The 18299-nt window shown below is 33.0% G+C and overlaps 1 protein-coding gene and 2 long non-coding RNA genes across 4 annotated transcripts in view; 2 read left to right on the top strand and 1 right to left on the bottom strand.

The window, feature by feature from the left end:
• Nucleotides 1-207: 207 nt before the first annotated feature.
• LOC129218702 (uncharacterized) lies at nt 208-4569 on the top strand. The gene is made up of 3 exons (XR_008580365.1): nt 208-325; nt 1917-2019; nt 4437-4569. It is a non-coding gene; the product is annotated as an uncharacterized LOC129218702 (long non-coding RNA).
• A 997-nt stretch (nt 4570-5566) lies between these two features.
• Nucleotides 5567-10492, bottom strand: LOC129219241 (uncharacterized). 2 transcript variants are annotated; one of them, XR_008580383.1, is made up of 3 exons: nt 10362-10492; nt 7863-8037; nt 5567-6069 (listed from the first exon to the last, which is right to left on the bottom strand). It is a non-coding gene; the product is annotated as an uncharacterized LOC129219241 (long non-coding RNA). The 2 variants fall into 2 exon arrangements; XR_008580384.1 differs by having other exon boundaries at nt 5610-5663.
• Nucleotides 10493-11567: 1075 nt separating this feature from the next.
• LOC129219452 (actin-related protein 2/3 complex subunit 5-B-like) overlaps nt 11568-18299 on the top strand; it is a 74622-nt gene continuing 67890 nt past the window's right edge. The window contains exon 1 of the mRNA XM_054853846.1: nt 11568-11758. Coding sequence (XP_054709821.1) covers nt 11613-11758 — 146 coding nt within the window. The 5' untranslated portion in view covers nt 11568-11612. The remainder of the gene's footprint in view (nt 11759-18299) is intronic.

The following is an 18299-nucleotide window of genomic DNA, read 5'->3' as shown; positions in this document are numbered from 1 at the left end:
GCATAACGTACACCTCGAGCGCAGCGCCATCTGGTTTTTCCTCAGATCTGACCTCACTTTTTCCCCGTCGATCGGCACACTACTCTGCATAAATCCACATCCTAGAGCTTTCGCGAAGGGCTTTTCCCTGATTGGCTACCATGCTGGCGTGACGTCTACCGTTTAACCGGAAATGAAGTGTATGCGTGTGACGTCACTCCCTTACATGCCAGCTCTACTTTACCATGTTAATCCTACGAAGATGCTGAGTGAGGTATAATATTTGGGAAATTAGGAAAGGTTTTATCTATTTCTTCGGTTTCAAAAGCACTTATTTCAATACCAGGTAAGTCGAAGCATCAAATGCAATCAGTCTTATGTTCATTTTAAATACAGATTTTATTTGAGAGATAGATAAAGTTTTGTTTACGTTCGCGTAGTGAACCATTGAGCCACCATTCTGCAAGTGGTGTTATTATATAGTCGTACATTTTCCTTCCATCGAAAACTACTTGAATTGATGAAACTATTTTCATATTAGATGAGTAAAAGTCACCAAAAAATCCGTATTTCATGAAATTTATTGGTTTTTTCTTCGATTTTTCAGAATAACATAAATGTTTGTTTACATTCGTTGAGGTGAAGTGTTGTTGTTAATTTTGCCTCTTGTTAAAAAAATTCTGCTTATTTCAACTCAGTTAGGAAGCTTTTTATGACATTTTATAGTCTGTTAAAGCATTATATGCAAGGCGTATATCATAAAATTTTGTTTATAATCACTGAATGAACCACCCTTTTCTACGTTGTGTTGCTACTATTTTAAACTCTAAACAAATGCGTTACACATTTTTCTCTCATCAAAAACAAGTTACATTGAGATTAAATGAGTTAAAGTCACCAAATAAGCGGCATTTCTTTAATTTTATGTGTTTTTTTCCTTTTTTTGAAAATAAAATGAATGCTTGTTTACAATTCGTCGTACCAATAGCATACGTTATATCGTTTGACGATTCTGTTTATTCTGCAGATATTAATTTCTTCCTAGAACTTATTAGCCTAAAGTTTTATTATTTTGGTTCAAAGTAAGTTAGAGCGAGGAATGCAATAATTATGAAGTATAGTCTAGGTTCAGTTAACCACCCATGTTCCATGTTGTGATTTTCACTGTTCACTAATCACTGCAGGTTGTTCTTGGATTACAAACCATTTGCATAGGTAAAAGATTTAAACTAAAGTTACAAAATACATATATGTATTTCATACATTCCATGTACCGTTTTTTGTTCTTCAGATTTAGACGTTTGTCCACATTTGTTGAACCTATATCCACCTATAATGTCATTTGCTATGTAGTGTTGGTGTTATTTTCTGCTTTTATTAATTTTTTCTTAAAATTTTATTTATAGCTTTACATTTAAAAAAAATTTGTCTAAATGTCTAAAGCATTTCAAACAGAACATTTTGAGCTGTGATGCAAAGATTTTCTAGACATAGTTTAAACTTTAAAACTATGTTGTCAAAAGCAACAAATTTTTGTAAAAAATATTTTTCTTCAAGAAAGTTATATGATCGTGACAATACCCAAAGGAGGCAAGGTAAGAGAAAGGGCAAATCTGCATTTTGCATCAGAAAACAATGGAATTCCAGGGTAGTCTAGGAGAAGTTTTGGTCTTAGAGCTGTTCTACACTGTGACTTTTACTATCTAAATTCCAAGTATTTTGTTTAGGTGTGTAATACCTTCAGTGCTTGCTTTTAGCCGACACTCATTTTTCAATATCATTCAAACATGATTTCTAAGAATATATGCTGAAAATTGCTTAATTGAAATGTGTTATTTACTTATAAATCTGATGATTTTTGAATATTTTGATGAGAACATTTTATCTACTTAGTTGTGTTTATGTACATCTTTTGATATATTCCTTTTTTCTTTTAGAACCCTGAATTTTTTTGTTCATGTTCGCAATCACTTCAGTGGGCGTGATGGCTCAGATTCTCAAAAGATGAGAAGCAGGATAAAATTGGACCAGAAATATAAGGTATAATTCAGTTTTGTTATGTTAATATCTATGCATAATCATTTAAATAATTTTAGACAGTAAGAATTAAAAATATATTTAATTAGTCTGTTGGATCATTCAAGAACCTGACATATTTATTACCTTTTATATACATTACTACTAAGTAATCATAAATATGTATCCTGCACAAGAACTATCACGTGAGGAAACCGAAAAAATAACTTCATTCAAAAAATTGAAATACTGTCAGCCACGTTTAATGGGATAACAAATAAAAACTTCCCAGAACAAAAATATTTCCCCATTAACACAATGTTAACCATCCCCACTTAATCAAATAATTTCCCGGGACAATCAAATAATATTCATCGGTTTTCGCAAAGATTCTTGCTGAGAAAATTTTTGAATAAATTAGAAATGAATAAGTAAGAATTGTTGATACAAAAAAAAATTATATATATATATATATTTCGCCATCAACGTGTGAGAAAAAACTTTTTTCCCCATCCAAAAACATTCTCTGTTCTGTCTAATTTCTTTTGTTGACCACACAATAAATAGCGCATTCAGTAATTAAATTAAATAATACTAAGAAATATACACATTTCAGACAAAAGTAAAAAGCGATGAATATCAAATGTAAAACATGGCAGACGAGGAGAGTAGAAAAGATGTTAGGAAAGTTTCATGTATTAAATGGAATGCAGACTATTTACACATTAAATTTTGTCCTAATGATTACAGAGCTACATTTGTTCTTTAAAAATTACACCCTGTCCTAGGTACGCTTGCCATGCCACAGCTTCATTCCTTTTTTAATGAAAGAATTAATTTAAATGACTTAACGAATATCTATCATAAAGACACAAATTATTTCATGGTAAACTGTCATTCATATTTTATGTAAATTTTATTTAGAAAACATCAGATTAGTCATAACTATTGTTCTGCTAAACTTTTGCGTATTTTATGTTAAAGATAATTTTTTTTTAAATTTAAATATAAATGTTTTGTCACCACATTATTACTTCAGCTTTAATTATTTCTTTTTTACTTCACCTTTTTTTATTTATTTTTCTGTGATGGGATTATTAATGTTCTATACTACAATCTGCCTACTTATTGTTTAATGCAGTAGAGAAAACAGTTTTTCTCACAGAATGGAGTGGCAAACCTCTGTTTTAAACCTTTCATACTCAAAAAGGATTTGTGTGCAGCATTTTTTCCTAGGTCATCCAGTGTTCATACTCTATTTAGATGAAAAAATTACATGACTTGTTCATGACTTCAATGAAAATTTTCATGACCTTGTTATATGAAGAGAATAGCACTATTTAATCTCAAATTTGTTAATTTTTGGAAATGAGCATTAGCAAAACGTCTACATGAATGCCACAGCCTCATAGAAGCACTTACTCATAATGGAAAAATTATAATTGTACACTTAAAAAACCTGACTATTCTTATTTGTCTTCATCATATAAATTTAAGTGAAGTACAAATGCAGTAAAACGAGTATGATGCTTAAATTTCTGATGTTTTTTTGTAAACTAGCAGAATGATAATGAATGAGACAAAGATTGAATGAGTCATCACTAAGTTTCAATAAATTTGCCTCAAAAGTTGCCTTAGTGTCAACAGTGCATTTAATCATCCACATAACTTGATAGTATTTTGGTTCTTTAAAGTAAAGCCACATAGTTTAGTTTTTTATGTTTCTGAACCAAATCTTTTTTTGAAAAAAAATTCAGTAATGAATCAATCTTCTGATTCAAAAGTATACTTGTTTTGTTTACTTATTTGAACATTTTCAAATGCATATTGATTAATAAGTTCAGAAATTTCAAAACATGTTTGATTCCTGACATTGAACGTAGCAGTGGGTAGCATGGATTAATTTTGAGGGCCATATGTTGGGCACTACTGTTTTAGAGTATAAGAATTCCTCTTTTTCTGTATTCTATTGCCTGACTAAAGATCTTTATTTTCTAAAACCTTCAACAAATTAAGATAAACTCTGATAAATTTAATAATAAAGTTCTTACGAGTGATGGAATCGAACTCGGATGCAATTAAATCACTTTTTTTGAGTGGGCGTGGCAAAACTAAGAACGAGAAATTTCGCTACTACGGAATATGAATCATAAGAGGTGTTGAAAATGACAGTGAATTCAAAATAAGTGATGCCCAAGCAGTAACATCACATCGCAAAAAAAAGGCAAGCGGCTGCGACATAAGTGAATGCAATGAGATTTCAAAGTTCAGATTTGATTTAGGGATCATTGAATTTTCCACTTTTAATAGCTTTTGTGTGCTATTCTGTTAAATCACTTAAGATTTCTAATGCTGCTTTAGTTAATATTACTTTCTCTTTGTCTAGGACATTTTTCCATGACTTTTCCAGGTCTGAAAAAAATTCGTTAATTCTTTTTCAGTGATTTTCCAGGGTTTCCAAGACTCGAACTATGGTCATCAAAACTGGAGTGTCTGGAGTCATTAGCCTAGCAATACGTTTTTCATATGAACTGATATTTGCTTACAGCTTAAGGTGTTTGTATTGATTGTTGGATTGGTACATATTATGAATGTATGTAAAAAAAATATCTAACATTCAAAAGAATAAATCTTTTTAAAAGTATATATTTGTCTTGCTTTTCTTTTTAATGGGTATTTAATTCAAGAAATGTCAGAGAAATAACAAATATTCATTTCTTGGAAATGTAGTTATTCTTAAAGTGGATTATTTAAGCATAAGTTTTTCGGCAGAAACTTTTAAAAAACAAAACTAAATGGGATGGACTTAAAAAAAATTTCTTCAGTACTGTTTCATTAATTTTTAAATGTGTTGATTTAATATTTTTTTATTATCATGAATGTTTACACAATTTGAGTAATTTAATGCAATGCAGCAGATGGAGATACAGTGAAACCTGTGTAAGTTGACCACTCGCGGTGCAGTACTTTGGCGGTCAACTTAGACAGGTGGTCAACTTACAAGTTTTACTGTACATTGTTAATGTAGGAAGAATAAAGGGAATATTTCCCCGAATAGTTTACCAGCTTCCAATATAGTTAAGTTTTCAGCATAGGCTTCTCGTGCAGGAGGGAAAACTGCTCCCTTACTTCAAAAGATAAATATTAATGATAGATTGAAAAGTGATTTTTACAGGGTGGATTAATTTATTTCATGAAAACAAAATTTACAAATAAATAGACTTTTCTCATATTTCATAAGAATAGAACTTTTTAATTGGAAATGGGCAGTTTACAATGGTTATGCTATGTTCCATATATATAGAGGCCTTTTAACCAGTAATGTTAAAAACTAATAATGTAAGCCAAATTTAGCTTTGGAGGCACCGAAGCCTCCTCACTTCTTTTGACCTTTGTAGTGCACCAGGTGCCAATGATTTTCTGGAATCCCTTAAAAGATGACAAAGACTTATAAATTTGCATTGCGGTAAGCCGCTGCATTTATTGCATTTTTTTTTTTTTTTTTTTGTGTGTCAACATTCTGTGTTCTGCCAAATGTCATCGATAAGCTCACTTCTTTTGCATTGAAGAAAAGGGCTCCTCATAACCATGAAACTGCAATACATCAAATGTAGCTGCGTATTATTCTGAATTCAGGTGTGACAAATCAAACCATTTAACAATGCCATCTGTAAAAGGAACGAATATATTCACATTTATAGGAAGTACCAGAAATTTATACATAAGACATTATGATGATAAGAATTGTAGAAATATGGGAAACAAAAAAGACAAGGTTTATTTTCTGTTAATAAATCTAACTACATACATATCAAGTAACTTGAAGAAAAAAATCATAGTATGGAACTAAGATTTTAGAAATTTAAAACCATGGTGATGCAGTTGTTGTGAATGATACAGATAAAAATCAGCTGTTTTGTAAATGTAACAAATAACGAATGCTACTGATTCCAAAGATATTTTAAGAATTCGGAATCTGTACCTAAAATTTTTATCTGAAAAGTTTTGCCAATCTTCCAAAAAAGGTAACAGTAGGGATATTTAAACTATTTCACTATTTTCATTCAAGAAAATCTGAAAAAAAAAAAATAATAATAATAATTATATCATACAGTGCATTTTAAAAATATAAATAAAAAATATGTCTTGTAATGTACACAGTCTATTCTCAAACCCACTGACCTGAAATTTGCAATTGAGGCAGTGAGAAACAAAGGGATGCAGGTGCCAAAATTAACTTAGAGATAACTGGGACAAAAGGTAGGTGAACCTCTCCTCTGTTTTGGGGCAAAAGATAGTAGCAGGGGGGTGGAGAAAGGACACCTGTTGGCTCGAGCCTGAAGGGGGCCCAAGATTTTTTTTAAAATGAGGGGGAAAATATGTGTAGAGCTGTAGGTGTAAACAATTTGGAGGGGGCTTGTAAAAGGTTAATGAAAACCTATGATGGCAACTTCAAACATTTTTTACTGAAAACTTGAAAATGTCCATTTACATCCCTTTGCTTCTCAGTTTCAACAGTCTAAAATTTGCACAATATTTCAGATCAAAACAATGAAATTTACACTAAAATATAGGGTTGGAATTTGAAATATAGCCAATATTTAAAATTAATGATAAAAAGTTAAATGTTTAAAAAATGGAATAAATTTGTGTATTGAAGTTAAATTCCAAACACTGTTTTAATAAGTCTATCATAATTATTTCATGCTAGAATTTATACTGATTGTCGGACAGATTTCACTACAAAGCTTTCTTTCTGGTGGTTTTTAAAATGTAAGACATTCTCTTACAATTTCATTTCATACATAAAGCAGTTACTTTCAGTTAAGTATTTTTGATTGAAAAAGGGGGTAAAATCAATATGTGAGGAAATAAAATAAGTACAAGTTCTAGAACACTGAATAATAAAAAATACATACACATAACATTATAGGTTTAATTTCTTTCGACCTAGGCTAATTTGTTTTCTTTAAAAATACTTCAGAAAATGACAGAAGTAAAATTAAATGATCATTATGAGCTGTAAATAATTGAAAATAAATTAAGAATGCTGCAACAGAGAACTAATTGTAAAATTATTGTAACGAAAGCTTTTCTAAAGTTGGAAAAAAATTAAGAACTTTTCCATGAATTCAACTTCAGAAAATTTGTACACGAAACATTGAATAACAATTTGTAAATCTGCACTGTGATATTTTGTGACGTATTAAAAACTTGTAAACGGTATGAAAATGAGGTACATTTTTAAATGTCTGGCTAGTGCCACCACTCACAAAAACCAATTGCACACAATGTTTTAAGTTTTAATAACTGTAATTAATTTTTGACAGTTATGTTGTTAAATGTTGAATATAGAATAGAAAATCAAATATTTACATATAATCAGATATGAAACAAAAATTATTCAATGAATGCTAATAGCAATGTTTAGAAATCCTTAGAAAAAGTAACTAGTCCGTAAACAAAATGACTGGTCGACTAAACACCAAATGTAGTTAAACTTGAAATGTGTTCCTACATCAGATTGTAGCTAACAAATTTAAAGGGTGAACTTAAAAAGGGCTCATGAAAAACACATTTAATACATTCCAGAAATTCAAAAATTCATTTTTAATATTTTGAAGCAAAAAATTACAAAACAAAACAGAACTTTACACTTAAACTTGCTTTTGTGCGGTCTTTTTTGTACAATTTAGCAGTAGTTTTTGTTTCAAAAACTTTTTACAGCTACTCATGAAGTTGCAGACAATTATTTTATTAGAATTGTTTTCATGCAATCAACATTCACTACACAAAAACATGTTTGAGTGTACTGAATTTAAAGTTTACTAGTGGTTTTAAAAAACAAATGATTCCAAAGAAAATACCATTGAGTTTCTGGAACCAAATTAGCAACTTTGGACCCCCATTGCATCTGAACTTGGGCCTATGCAAACAAATCACTCTATCTGGGCTCATAACTAAGGCGAATTCCCTAAAATCCAGAATTTGTCCAGATCCATGACCCTCAAAGAAGTGGCGTTTGGTACAAAGATAGTTTTTCTGTGAAAAACAAACATTGGTAATGTTAAACAGTAAGTTATCACCTCAAAGTCAGAAATACATGCAATACACTGACAAACTAGTTATTACGCACATCGAGTGCAGTTTTGTCCTTGTTATTAACTCATCAGTCTGGAATAGTGAATATCCAAGCTGGAGACATATGTCATCTCATTGAATCTGAGAGGGCCAAAAAACTGTTTACTACTAGTTTGCTGGAATTCTCAGGATTGATGGATATGCTAATTATGCTTTAGCAGAAATTAATGGAGGAAAAAATGGAAAGTTATTACATAATCCAAAAGGTTTAACAAAAATTGAAAATTTATAATTAAACCCCACTTATATAAACCAGATAACCCCCACATCAACACCGGATAACCACCCCAACAGTACCGTATGACCAGCCGGATATCGGAGAGTAGAAAAATGAGCCGGATAGCTATTGGGTATCCGGTGCATCCCTAACTGCAACCATTTTACTTAAATTTTGATTTTTCGTAAAATCTTCAAAATGTAGTTATGATTGGCTTAATTAAAAATTCATCTGAGAAAAAATTACCTAAATTTAATCAAATGAAATTATTGCAAATTTAAAAATAAAACATTAAAGCTGTAAATAATATGAAATTTCTGAATTACGGATGATCATCAAATACTATTGATGATCATCCGTAATTCAGATACTGCTATGATTAGGTAGGCTTCACAATGCTGCCAGGATAGGTTTGCTCCGACTTTAGTCTCACGGACTTCAACTCTATTCCATGGTGGTCGGACCATTGACCAAGACCCCTAATTAAGACATAGGGGGGGGCCTAGGTCGTCAGGGCTCCTCTGGAATCAGTCCTTACAATTTTAACAATTAGCCAAAATAGTTAAGGGCTTTTGGGTGTCCTAGGCAACAGCCTAGTTTGCCACTTCGGTAATCAGGGCTTAGGTTCGACACAGTTTTCACTGGCGTTGGACCAGCGGACAACCAGTGATTTCTAATGCTGCTCATGGGGGAAAATATTATTAGCATATGTGCCAACTTTTGGAAACTGGTATCAATAACACTTTTATGTGAACATCTTCCATCTAATTAAAAGTTTTCTTAAATTAAATTAAGAGGAGGTAATCTAGAACTGAGGTTTTTAACCTTTCTGAATCCATGTACTGCTCTTGCGTATCATTAACTATGGGTAGCTCCAACAACAACTTTTCCTTTATTGATATTTATTAAATGTCTCAATTTAAAATTTTACATGCTATGAGCATGAACAAGTCACACATATGATTTTTGAGCCCAGGCTTTAACTTTGTTCAAGAGGTAGTGGAATTAATGTCTAAAAAATACTATAAAATCACAGCAGAAAATAAGGTGATAAATGAAATAACACAGGACAGGCAGATATCGGTTCAACAAATGCAAACACTTGTCTTACTCTCAAAAACAAAAGAAGTACATAGAATGAATGAAATGCAGTTCACTTTGTTGACTCTGACTGACTGATTACCAATGCAAATGGATTTTAATGTAAGGTAAACCTGGTGTACTTAGTGAAAATTGATGCGTCACAACACCGAATATGGTATTTCAGTGAACATAGACAATAGCTTGCATTTGTTATTTAAACTTACTTTGAACCATAAGAATAAAATTAAAGACGAATAAATTCCAGAAAGAATTTAATACCAGTAGAATAAACGGTACCAGCAAACGTTATAACGTAGAAGGATGTTATCTGTACTACAAACATAAACAAACATTATCTCGTTTAAAAAATAAAAAACATTAAAATTAGGGAAAAAGGTATACTTAATCTCAAAGTGAATAGCTTTTTTAAGTGAAAAATGTGTAATGAATTTGTTTCACGAGAGAAATAGTAACAACACAACGTGGAACAGGGTGGTTCAATCAGTGATTATAAACAAAATTTTATAATATACGCATTGCATATGCTTTAACATACTATGAAATGTCATGAAAAGCTTCATAACTAAGTTTAAATATGCAGAATTTTTTTTAAAAAAGAGGCAGAATTAACACCAACACTACACTTTAACGAATGTAAACAAACATTTGTATTGTTCTGAAAAACCAAAAAAAAAAAAAAAAAAAAAAAACCCATAAATTTCGTGAAATACGGATTTTTTGGTGACTTTTACTCATCTAATATCGAAATAGTTTCATTAATTCAAATAGTGAATAACAGTAACAACACATGCAATGTGGCTCAATGATACACTACGCGAACGTAAACAAAACTTTATCTAATTCTCCAATAAAATCTGTACCTAAAATGAACATAACACTGAATGCATTTGATACTTCAACTAACCTGGTATTGAAATAAGTGCTTTTTAAACCGCATAAATGGATTAAACCTTTTCAAATTCCACACATATAGACCTCACTTTCCTCTTCGTAGAGATAACATTTAAAACAGAATGTCCGCAGCCCGGAAGTGACATTTTCGGTTATATGTTAAACGTCACTGGATGACTTCACCAGCGGATAGCCAATCAGGGAAAAGCAGTTCGCGAAAGCTCTAGGATGTGGATTTATGCCACTACTCTCTCTAGGCACTATAGTTTACAGCAAGCAGAATTTTCCAAGCATAACAACAATACAGACGTAAATTAAGATTCAGAAGAAACCCTACGAAAAGGGAAATATTTCAAAACACAAAAAACAGTAAATCGTGAAATTAAAACGAACTAAAACTTTAAAAGCAATATTTCGCATTGCAATTTCTACCTCACAATTTAAAGGGGCGGCTCTGTTTACATTTTACTCGGGGTTGCGTTAATGTATCCAGGTTACCATGCTGTTTAACAGAATGCGCTCGTTTTTATTTCTCACTGAGCCAATGTACTGTAAATTGGTTTTGTTCGGCGATCCTAACCGGTCGACCACTGAGTAACCGGTTGTTAACCGCTGCGTTCTATCATCAACCGGTTACCGTATTAATATGAAGCACGTGATCATTAGATGTCACGTGATCGATTAACTGGTAGCTACCAGTTGAGCTCGTTGCTTGCGTTCGACGAACCCCACCGGGCGACCGGTTACTAACCCCAGCGTTCTATGATCAACCGGTTACGATTCTAAGCAGTTAATTGCAGCACGTGATCATTAGCTGTCACGTGGTTATTTAACCGGTAGCTACCGTAACGTAAGCATTGAAAGCATTTCAAAATTCGCCGCCGGGAACAGTGGGCGCCGAGCATTTTGGACGCCGGAAACATTGGGCGCCGAGCATTTTAGGATCCGGGAATACTGGGCACAATATGCTCGGCGCCCAAAGTTCCCGGCGCCCAAAATGCTCGGCGCCCAATCTTCCTAGACCGGTCAGTGATGTCTAACGATACCCTTATTGACGTCATGTGATAGAGTCCACCAGCTACTTCTTGAGCTCAGTGCTTAAAGCTCAGTGGATAATAACTTCATCTGTTACTTTGTATGGCAACAAGATACTCAGAAAGTGACGATTTTGAAGTATTGCATATCGGTCGTTTCTGTGGGTGAGTGTCTAGCTGTTGAAGTGTGTCAATTTATAAATTGTTGTAGTTTAGTGTATGCGTAAAGTATGGCTAAAAACACTACATCATCAGCATTTCGGAAAATTGATGTTGATCAATATAATGATGACTGTTATAAAGAAGAAGAAGGAAGTGAGCCGCATTCGCCACCCACCGGCCCTGATGAGCAGGAAATTGTAAATTTTGTTAATCAGTATCCTTTTAATTTCTATGTGCTGATATTATAGGGCTCAGAAGCAATAAACTTAGCAACTGTTGATTGGTTTTTGGGAGAATCTTCTTAATTTTCAAAACTTTTATTGATTTTAACGAAACGAAACTAATATTCATCTACAACCGATGCATTCAAGTTTTTAAGTGTGTTAATTACAGGAAAGAGCAGAAATGAACTCTTAAAAAAGATAAATTGATGCCAAATTAAATTTTTTAATGCACAAATTTGTTTGAGTACTTATGGTACTGATTTTAAAAAGAATGAAATTCTTCGCAGGATTTCATGCAGTTGACTTTTGCAATAAAAATTGCTTTAAGAACTGTAATTTGCAACTGTTCTAATGTACAAATTATACATAAGTGAAAATACCCGATTGGTGGTGCAAAAAATACATTTTTGCTAAAAATTAAATTATTACTGCGATTTTTAAAAAGCAAATTTTACTGACTGTCGTGGAGACCAGGGTTTGTATACGATGGGGTAAGTGTGCGAAGCGATAGTTTTCCTGTTTTTTTATTTCACAGGTCTGTCATGTTACCATGTATTAGATGCCATGTGAGTTCAGTGTGGGATGTAAGGGATTTTTTTTTTTTGCAGTCTTTGTAAATTATTTTATCCTTTCTTATTTTCTTCTACAACCTATAATCAGTTATAGATTTTAAGAGGGGGGGGGGCCCTAAAAGTATGAATTAATTTCACTATTTTGTTTATTGTTTTTTAATTGATATTTCTTTTGCATTTTATTATGTAGTTAATTGAAAAGAACACAAAACACACACAGCATATTTTGAATAAAAGCATTTTTGTTTGCTAAAGAAGTATTAGTGGTGTCAGAGGCCCAGAGTTGCAGAATATATTTAACTCGCAGGTTTCGAATTCAAAGGACCGTATTATTGTGATTCGTCCACTAATTCTTCTTTGTCAGAATCAATCATTAAAAAATTTTTTAATTTGTAGGCGGACCTAAAAGAGTCATTTTGATTCAGGAACCTATTTGCGAAATACAGTAAAACCTGTAAAGTTGACCACCCTTGTAAGTTGACCACCTGTCTATGTTGACCACTTTTGTCAGGAACAGAATTTGTCCTATCTCATGTAATGGAAAAAAAAAAAAAAAAAACCTCTGTAACTTGACCACCTCTCTAGCTTGACCACTAACGTATGCCAAATTTGGTTTGGAGTATTGTAAAAATCCCTTTGTAAGTTGACCACATGGTTTATTTTTTAAATTTTCTTCAGCAGATTATTTTATTATTTATTTATTATTATTTTTTGATAGCTTTCCAAGAATGTTCTTAATGCTTTGATGACAGACTAGCATTTTACTAACTAAACAGCAGCATAAAGCTTATGCTGTTCTTTATTCTCCAAACTTGTTTTTTATTTGTTGTTCTATTTGAGATAGCTTTTTGTACTCTGTTCAATGAAAATAAGTGTTAGTAGATAAGTTCAAAATCTTTTCTTTCAGTTGCAATATGTTGTGGCAACACAGGAATTGTGTAAAAAGAACTGGCCCGAATCTATATATTTTGGGCCCCCTGCAACAAAGTATGTAGGGTCCCTCCCTAGTGGCCAGCAGTGTCTATTTGTAAAGTGCATAAGTCTTAGTGCTGTTTATTTTTTCTATTTTTTCTTCAATTTCTAGGACCGTTAGCCCCTTTATGGACATGGACCCCTCGCACTGCGGGTACATAGATCTGGGCCTAGTTACAGAGTAAAGTTACATGTTTTTGGTGCAAGGAATTAAGAGATAGGACATTTTAATTTTTCCTTTATGAACTGGGAGAGTTGAGCTTGTTACTCTTTGTCTTATACATAAAAAGGCTTCAAAAGAAAGTTCGTTGAACTTGAGATTAATAAAAAGTATGAAATATTAAAATTAATTGAAAATGGAGAAAGCCAGAGAAAATTAACTGGCATCTATATGGAATTCCTAAACCTACATACAGTGTCTAATATAGCTAGGACAACAATGTTACAAGGAAAAGGTTACAATTAAAAAATAACAAAATTATTTGAATAGTATTTTTAATTATTGTTTCACTTTCAATAATGTTAAACACTGAAAGTGGGTTGAACAGAAAGAGTAAGGTTGAATTCCTCAAAAAATAAATACATGGTGCAAGAAATGACAAAAAAAAAATATTACCACCCTTTATAAGTTGACCACCTGTCTTAGTTGACCGCCAAAGTGCTGCACCGTGAGTGGTCAACTTACACAGGTTTCACTGTAATAGATTTCTTTATCAGCTTATGAAAAATGCAAAATGAAACAAATCATGATTTTTAATGGAAACGACATGTAGTATCAATATGTTATCTCAACTGTATCATGGCTTTAAGGCTCTTCTATACCGTCCATCTTGGTTTTCGACGCTAATGCTTTCTCTACGGGAAAATCTGCTACCTATTCAAAGCATAACACGAGAAATTACTGGAATATTTTCATGCGGTTTGTTTTAAACGATGGCTATGACTTAGAACTAGAGATGCTCTTTTTTATTTTTTCTGTAGTTATTTTGAAATTTTTTTAATAACATTTTAAAACTTTAAACGACTATTTTCACACGTTTGAAAAATGATATGGAAAAACGGAAAAAGGAGCGCAAGAGATTAAACATTTCTCTTTAAAAACGTATTTTGAGTTTGTTTCTGAGACAATTTGTTCGATTGATATTCTCCACGGAGTAAAGCCTTATTTTCGAAAAACACGCCTTCCACCAGACAACACCCATTTCCCCGCCCCCCCCCCCACATCCCACTTTGAGGGACCACTTTCTCTTCTCCCCCAGGGTCTTTGGCTGCTTCTTCGCTTTTCCCCTCTGCCTCGGCAGGCAATAAACTGGATCCCTACTAATGACCATTCATTCTTTGTCGTTTTGTGTGTTGGTCTTGTATCTATGTGACTCGACGACATCCGTTCTAAAAAGAAAACACTTTTTTTTTCTTTATTCGAGTTCCTCGATAAGTTTTTGAAATTATTTAGGTCAGGGCTCGAGATACACGGTCGCCCGTTCGCCACTGGCGACCAAATATTTTTAACTGGCGACTATGTTTTCAGCTTTTCAGTTTATTTTTTTCCCATGCTGTTTTTTTTTCTCCCCAGTCTGGTTTGTGTAATTAATTTGTATGTTAAACATGCTCTAAATGAACTTCATGAATTAGAATCTACTTCAGCCTCATTTGAAAATCACTTTAAAGACAGTTACATTGAATGGGAATTATTTAGGCATTCAACTAAGTAACAGAGCTTCCCCCAGGATTAAAAAAGGGCAGGATGCTGTTTTTCAAAAAAAGGGCACTTTTTCGAAACTAAAAGGCATGCTAATTATAGCTTCAAAGCATCAGTGGATATAGTCATAGGATATTACTGTTATTCCTGGGTTCAAATGTCTTACTGTCACAACAAAAAAAACTTTGAAACATTTATGAATTACTTCGTAGGACATTTGAATAGTTTATAATCATTTTCAAAGGAGGCGATTGGGACTAAAAATTGGGGAAGAGGGGGGGGGGTAAAAGGGGGGTTAAAAAAAGAAAGCAACTAAAAGCCATAGGATTTTTAGCATCTGCAAGAAATAGGAAAGAAAAAAAGGAGAGAAAACAGTACAAAATTTTGTTTTGCGAAGGCTGGTTTTGAGAGCATGTGAGTGGCAATTGATGCAAATCTAACAGCTTAACTCACGTTTCTCTTAAGATTTTGATGAATTATGTACATAATAACTTTCCCCAACGACACACTTTAACATGAATTAGACTTACATTAGTTACCCCAAAGTACTTTGAGATGTCACAAACATTTGGTAACAATTTCATTAAGCAAGAATGGCTTGTTTATGTAAAACAATTGATTTACTAATATCTAAACAATGAATATATAAAGTTAAAGTTTCTGCTTGTGGCTAAATAATGTTTTCTAAGCAGATATACATAAGTAAAACAAATTATTATGATCTGAAAATTTGGACATTCTGCTTTTTAAAAAAAAAAAATTTCTAGTTTTGATTTCTAAATTGGAAAACAAAGAATGAACTATAAAAGGGGGAGGGGGCGGAAAACTAATTCTTTCAGCTGTTACTAGCTCTAACTTAAGACTTTTAGGTACAGATGTGATATACCCCCCCCCCCCCCCCCCATTTGGCAACACCCGATTTTTTGCACAAAATTGAAATATTTTTCTCGCCAATGAGGCGATAAATTTTTAAGCATGGCATCCCTGGTGAAACTAACCTGCGGTTGGCAACGCGAAGGCAAACTTGTTCGAACTTGTTTACTTGGGTTCTTGGTTTTACGCAGGAGAGATACGTGTTGTTTTGTGCAATATACCTTACAGGAATGCTTATTTTGTGTTAGTTTAGATTCAGTAGTTGTGTTTTGAAGTAAAAACATTAGAAAATGCCAGTTTCTTCAAACTTGAAGGTTAATTAAAAGTTAACTCCAACGTGGTGTGTATCTGTAACGCGCCATTGTCAGATGATGTTTTGTTTTGGACTGAGTTTGAGGATTTATACCATAAAAAGGTAAGTTCTTTATTTTAGAATTCACATAAAAATTCTCACTTCGGAAATTCTTTGTTTTTTACAAATCCTTGAGGGGTTCTTGTAGCTTTTAACTTTATTTTTACTGTATGTTAATTAAATTTACAAAAATAGTTCGGTTATTTTGTTCTAAAAGTTAATTCTTATCGATGCCACGAATTATTTAGACATTAACGTGCCTCCTTTAGGTACTGAATTTTATGTTAACAATTGAAAGTTCTTTCGGTTGTACTCTTAAAAATGCTGAATTTTATTAATAAATCTGCACAGTAATGGTGCATATTTCACACTTAAAACTGTGTCATTATTGTACACTGAACGGAAGGAGCCACCCTTGGGTGTACATACTCATGAATATGCATAATATACATAAATATACATAATTGTGACCATACTCCAACTGTAATGTATATTAACAGTCGGAGGGATAACGGACCGAGCGGAGCGAGGTCCTGGCGAGCCAGAGGTCTCATAGTACTTTCGTAATGAGACCGAGGCAGGGCCGGCGAGCCGAGGTCTCATTACGAAAGTACTATGAGACCGAGGGCTCGTATCCCGGAGAAATGATGAAAAAACAATTAATGCATTAATTTCGACTTGTAATTAATACAATAATTTATTTCATTGTATTTTAATATGTTTACAAAAAACCCCGGCCCTGTACATTTTTGAAGCATATATTCGTGATGTTTTTTGTTGTGCTTTTATGTTGTTTTTATATATATTGTGTTCTGAAGTGCTTTGATCATGTTTTTTTATCTGATTTTTTCCTGTTGGCGCTAAAAAAGCATCGCTAAGAACGATGTATGACATATGTCGTCATACATCGTTTTCTTGGCGACGCTTTCTTGGCGCCAACAGGAAAAAGTCGCCAAGGGTGGGGTATATCACATCAGTTCCGACTTTTAAATTCAAAAGTAGTAATTGCTCTTGGAGTAACCACCACCATAAGGAAACAAAAACCAATAAACAGCACCAGTTTCAAAGCACTTAGTATTTATTTTCAATAATTAAAAGTCATTTGTTTTCATTTTAAATGTCAAAAATCATCCACATTTGACTTTTACATGCTGAATTCTTTTTATTTTTGTCATATTTTTGCGTTTCTTTGATGCCACGTGTCACGCGAAATATTAGCGTTTTGCTGTTAATCTGCAGCAATCTTTTAGCATCTGCTTTCAGTTTTCGATATTTCTTATTATTTTTTGAGTAGTACACAATATGAAGAAAACTTAGCAAAAATACAAACGTATTTTTCAGATAAAAAAATTATCGGCGTGCGTATAAAGCATAATAATAAAACAGAGCATATTATCCGCTAAAACAGCTGTTTCAGCAAATAATCGTGATTCTGATTAATTTAAACTGAAATAAAATTTAAGAAAAAAAAAGGATTAAATTCGCAGCGCAGGAGAAAAAAAAACGGAAAAAAAATGGCGCGGATTTTGGACGTTGGCGGGATTTAGGTCGGTGGATTTGTGGCGCTCCATTGCATCTACTTAATTCTAATTCAAAATGGAAAAGCACTATTAAAAATATGAATTTGATTGAAAGATTATAAAATGCAGGGCTAACTTAACGTTTATCTGGCTGGAAGAGAAGTAGAGTTTTCTTAACATACATGTCAATTGGACAAAGAAACACTTCCCTTGTCATGAAGCGATAAGGAGGAAGGATGACAGCCAGTATTCTTCGCTACAGCTCTCCATTATTAAATAAAGGGCGATGGGAAGCCTGAGGCAAGGAGCAAGGAAGTGATTCTGGGAATTCAGCAGTGGCTTATCAGTAGTGTTTCCAAAAGTGAAAGGTCCTTGGAAGAACATTGTTAAGGCTCTTCTAAACCTCTCCGTAAAATCAGACTCGACGAAAACACGAAATCTGTGGCAACACAAGGGGTGTATCTGGGAGGGTCTAACTCGATTTTTTTTGCACTGCTAATTGGTCAGATTTCATGATGGACAACGTCAATCATTGAGTTGTTG

The sequence above is a fragment of the Uloborus diversus genome, chromosome 3 (genome assembly GCF_026930045.1).
Source record: "Uloborus diversus isolate 005 chromosome 3, Udiv.v.3.1, whole genome shotgun sequence".
Taxonomy (NCBI): domain Eukaryota; kingdom Metazoa; phylum Arthropoda; class Arachnida; order Araneae; family Uloboridae; genus Uloborus; species Uloborus diversus.
The sequence above is the reverse complement of the archived record's forward strand: the minus strand, read 5'-3'. Positions and strand labels throughout refer to the sequence as shown.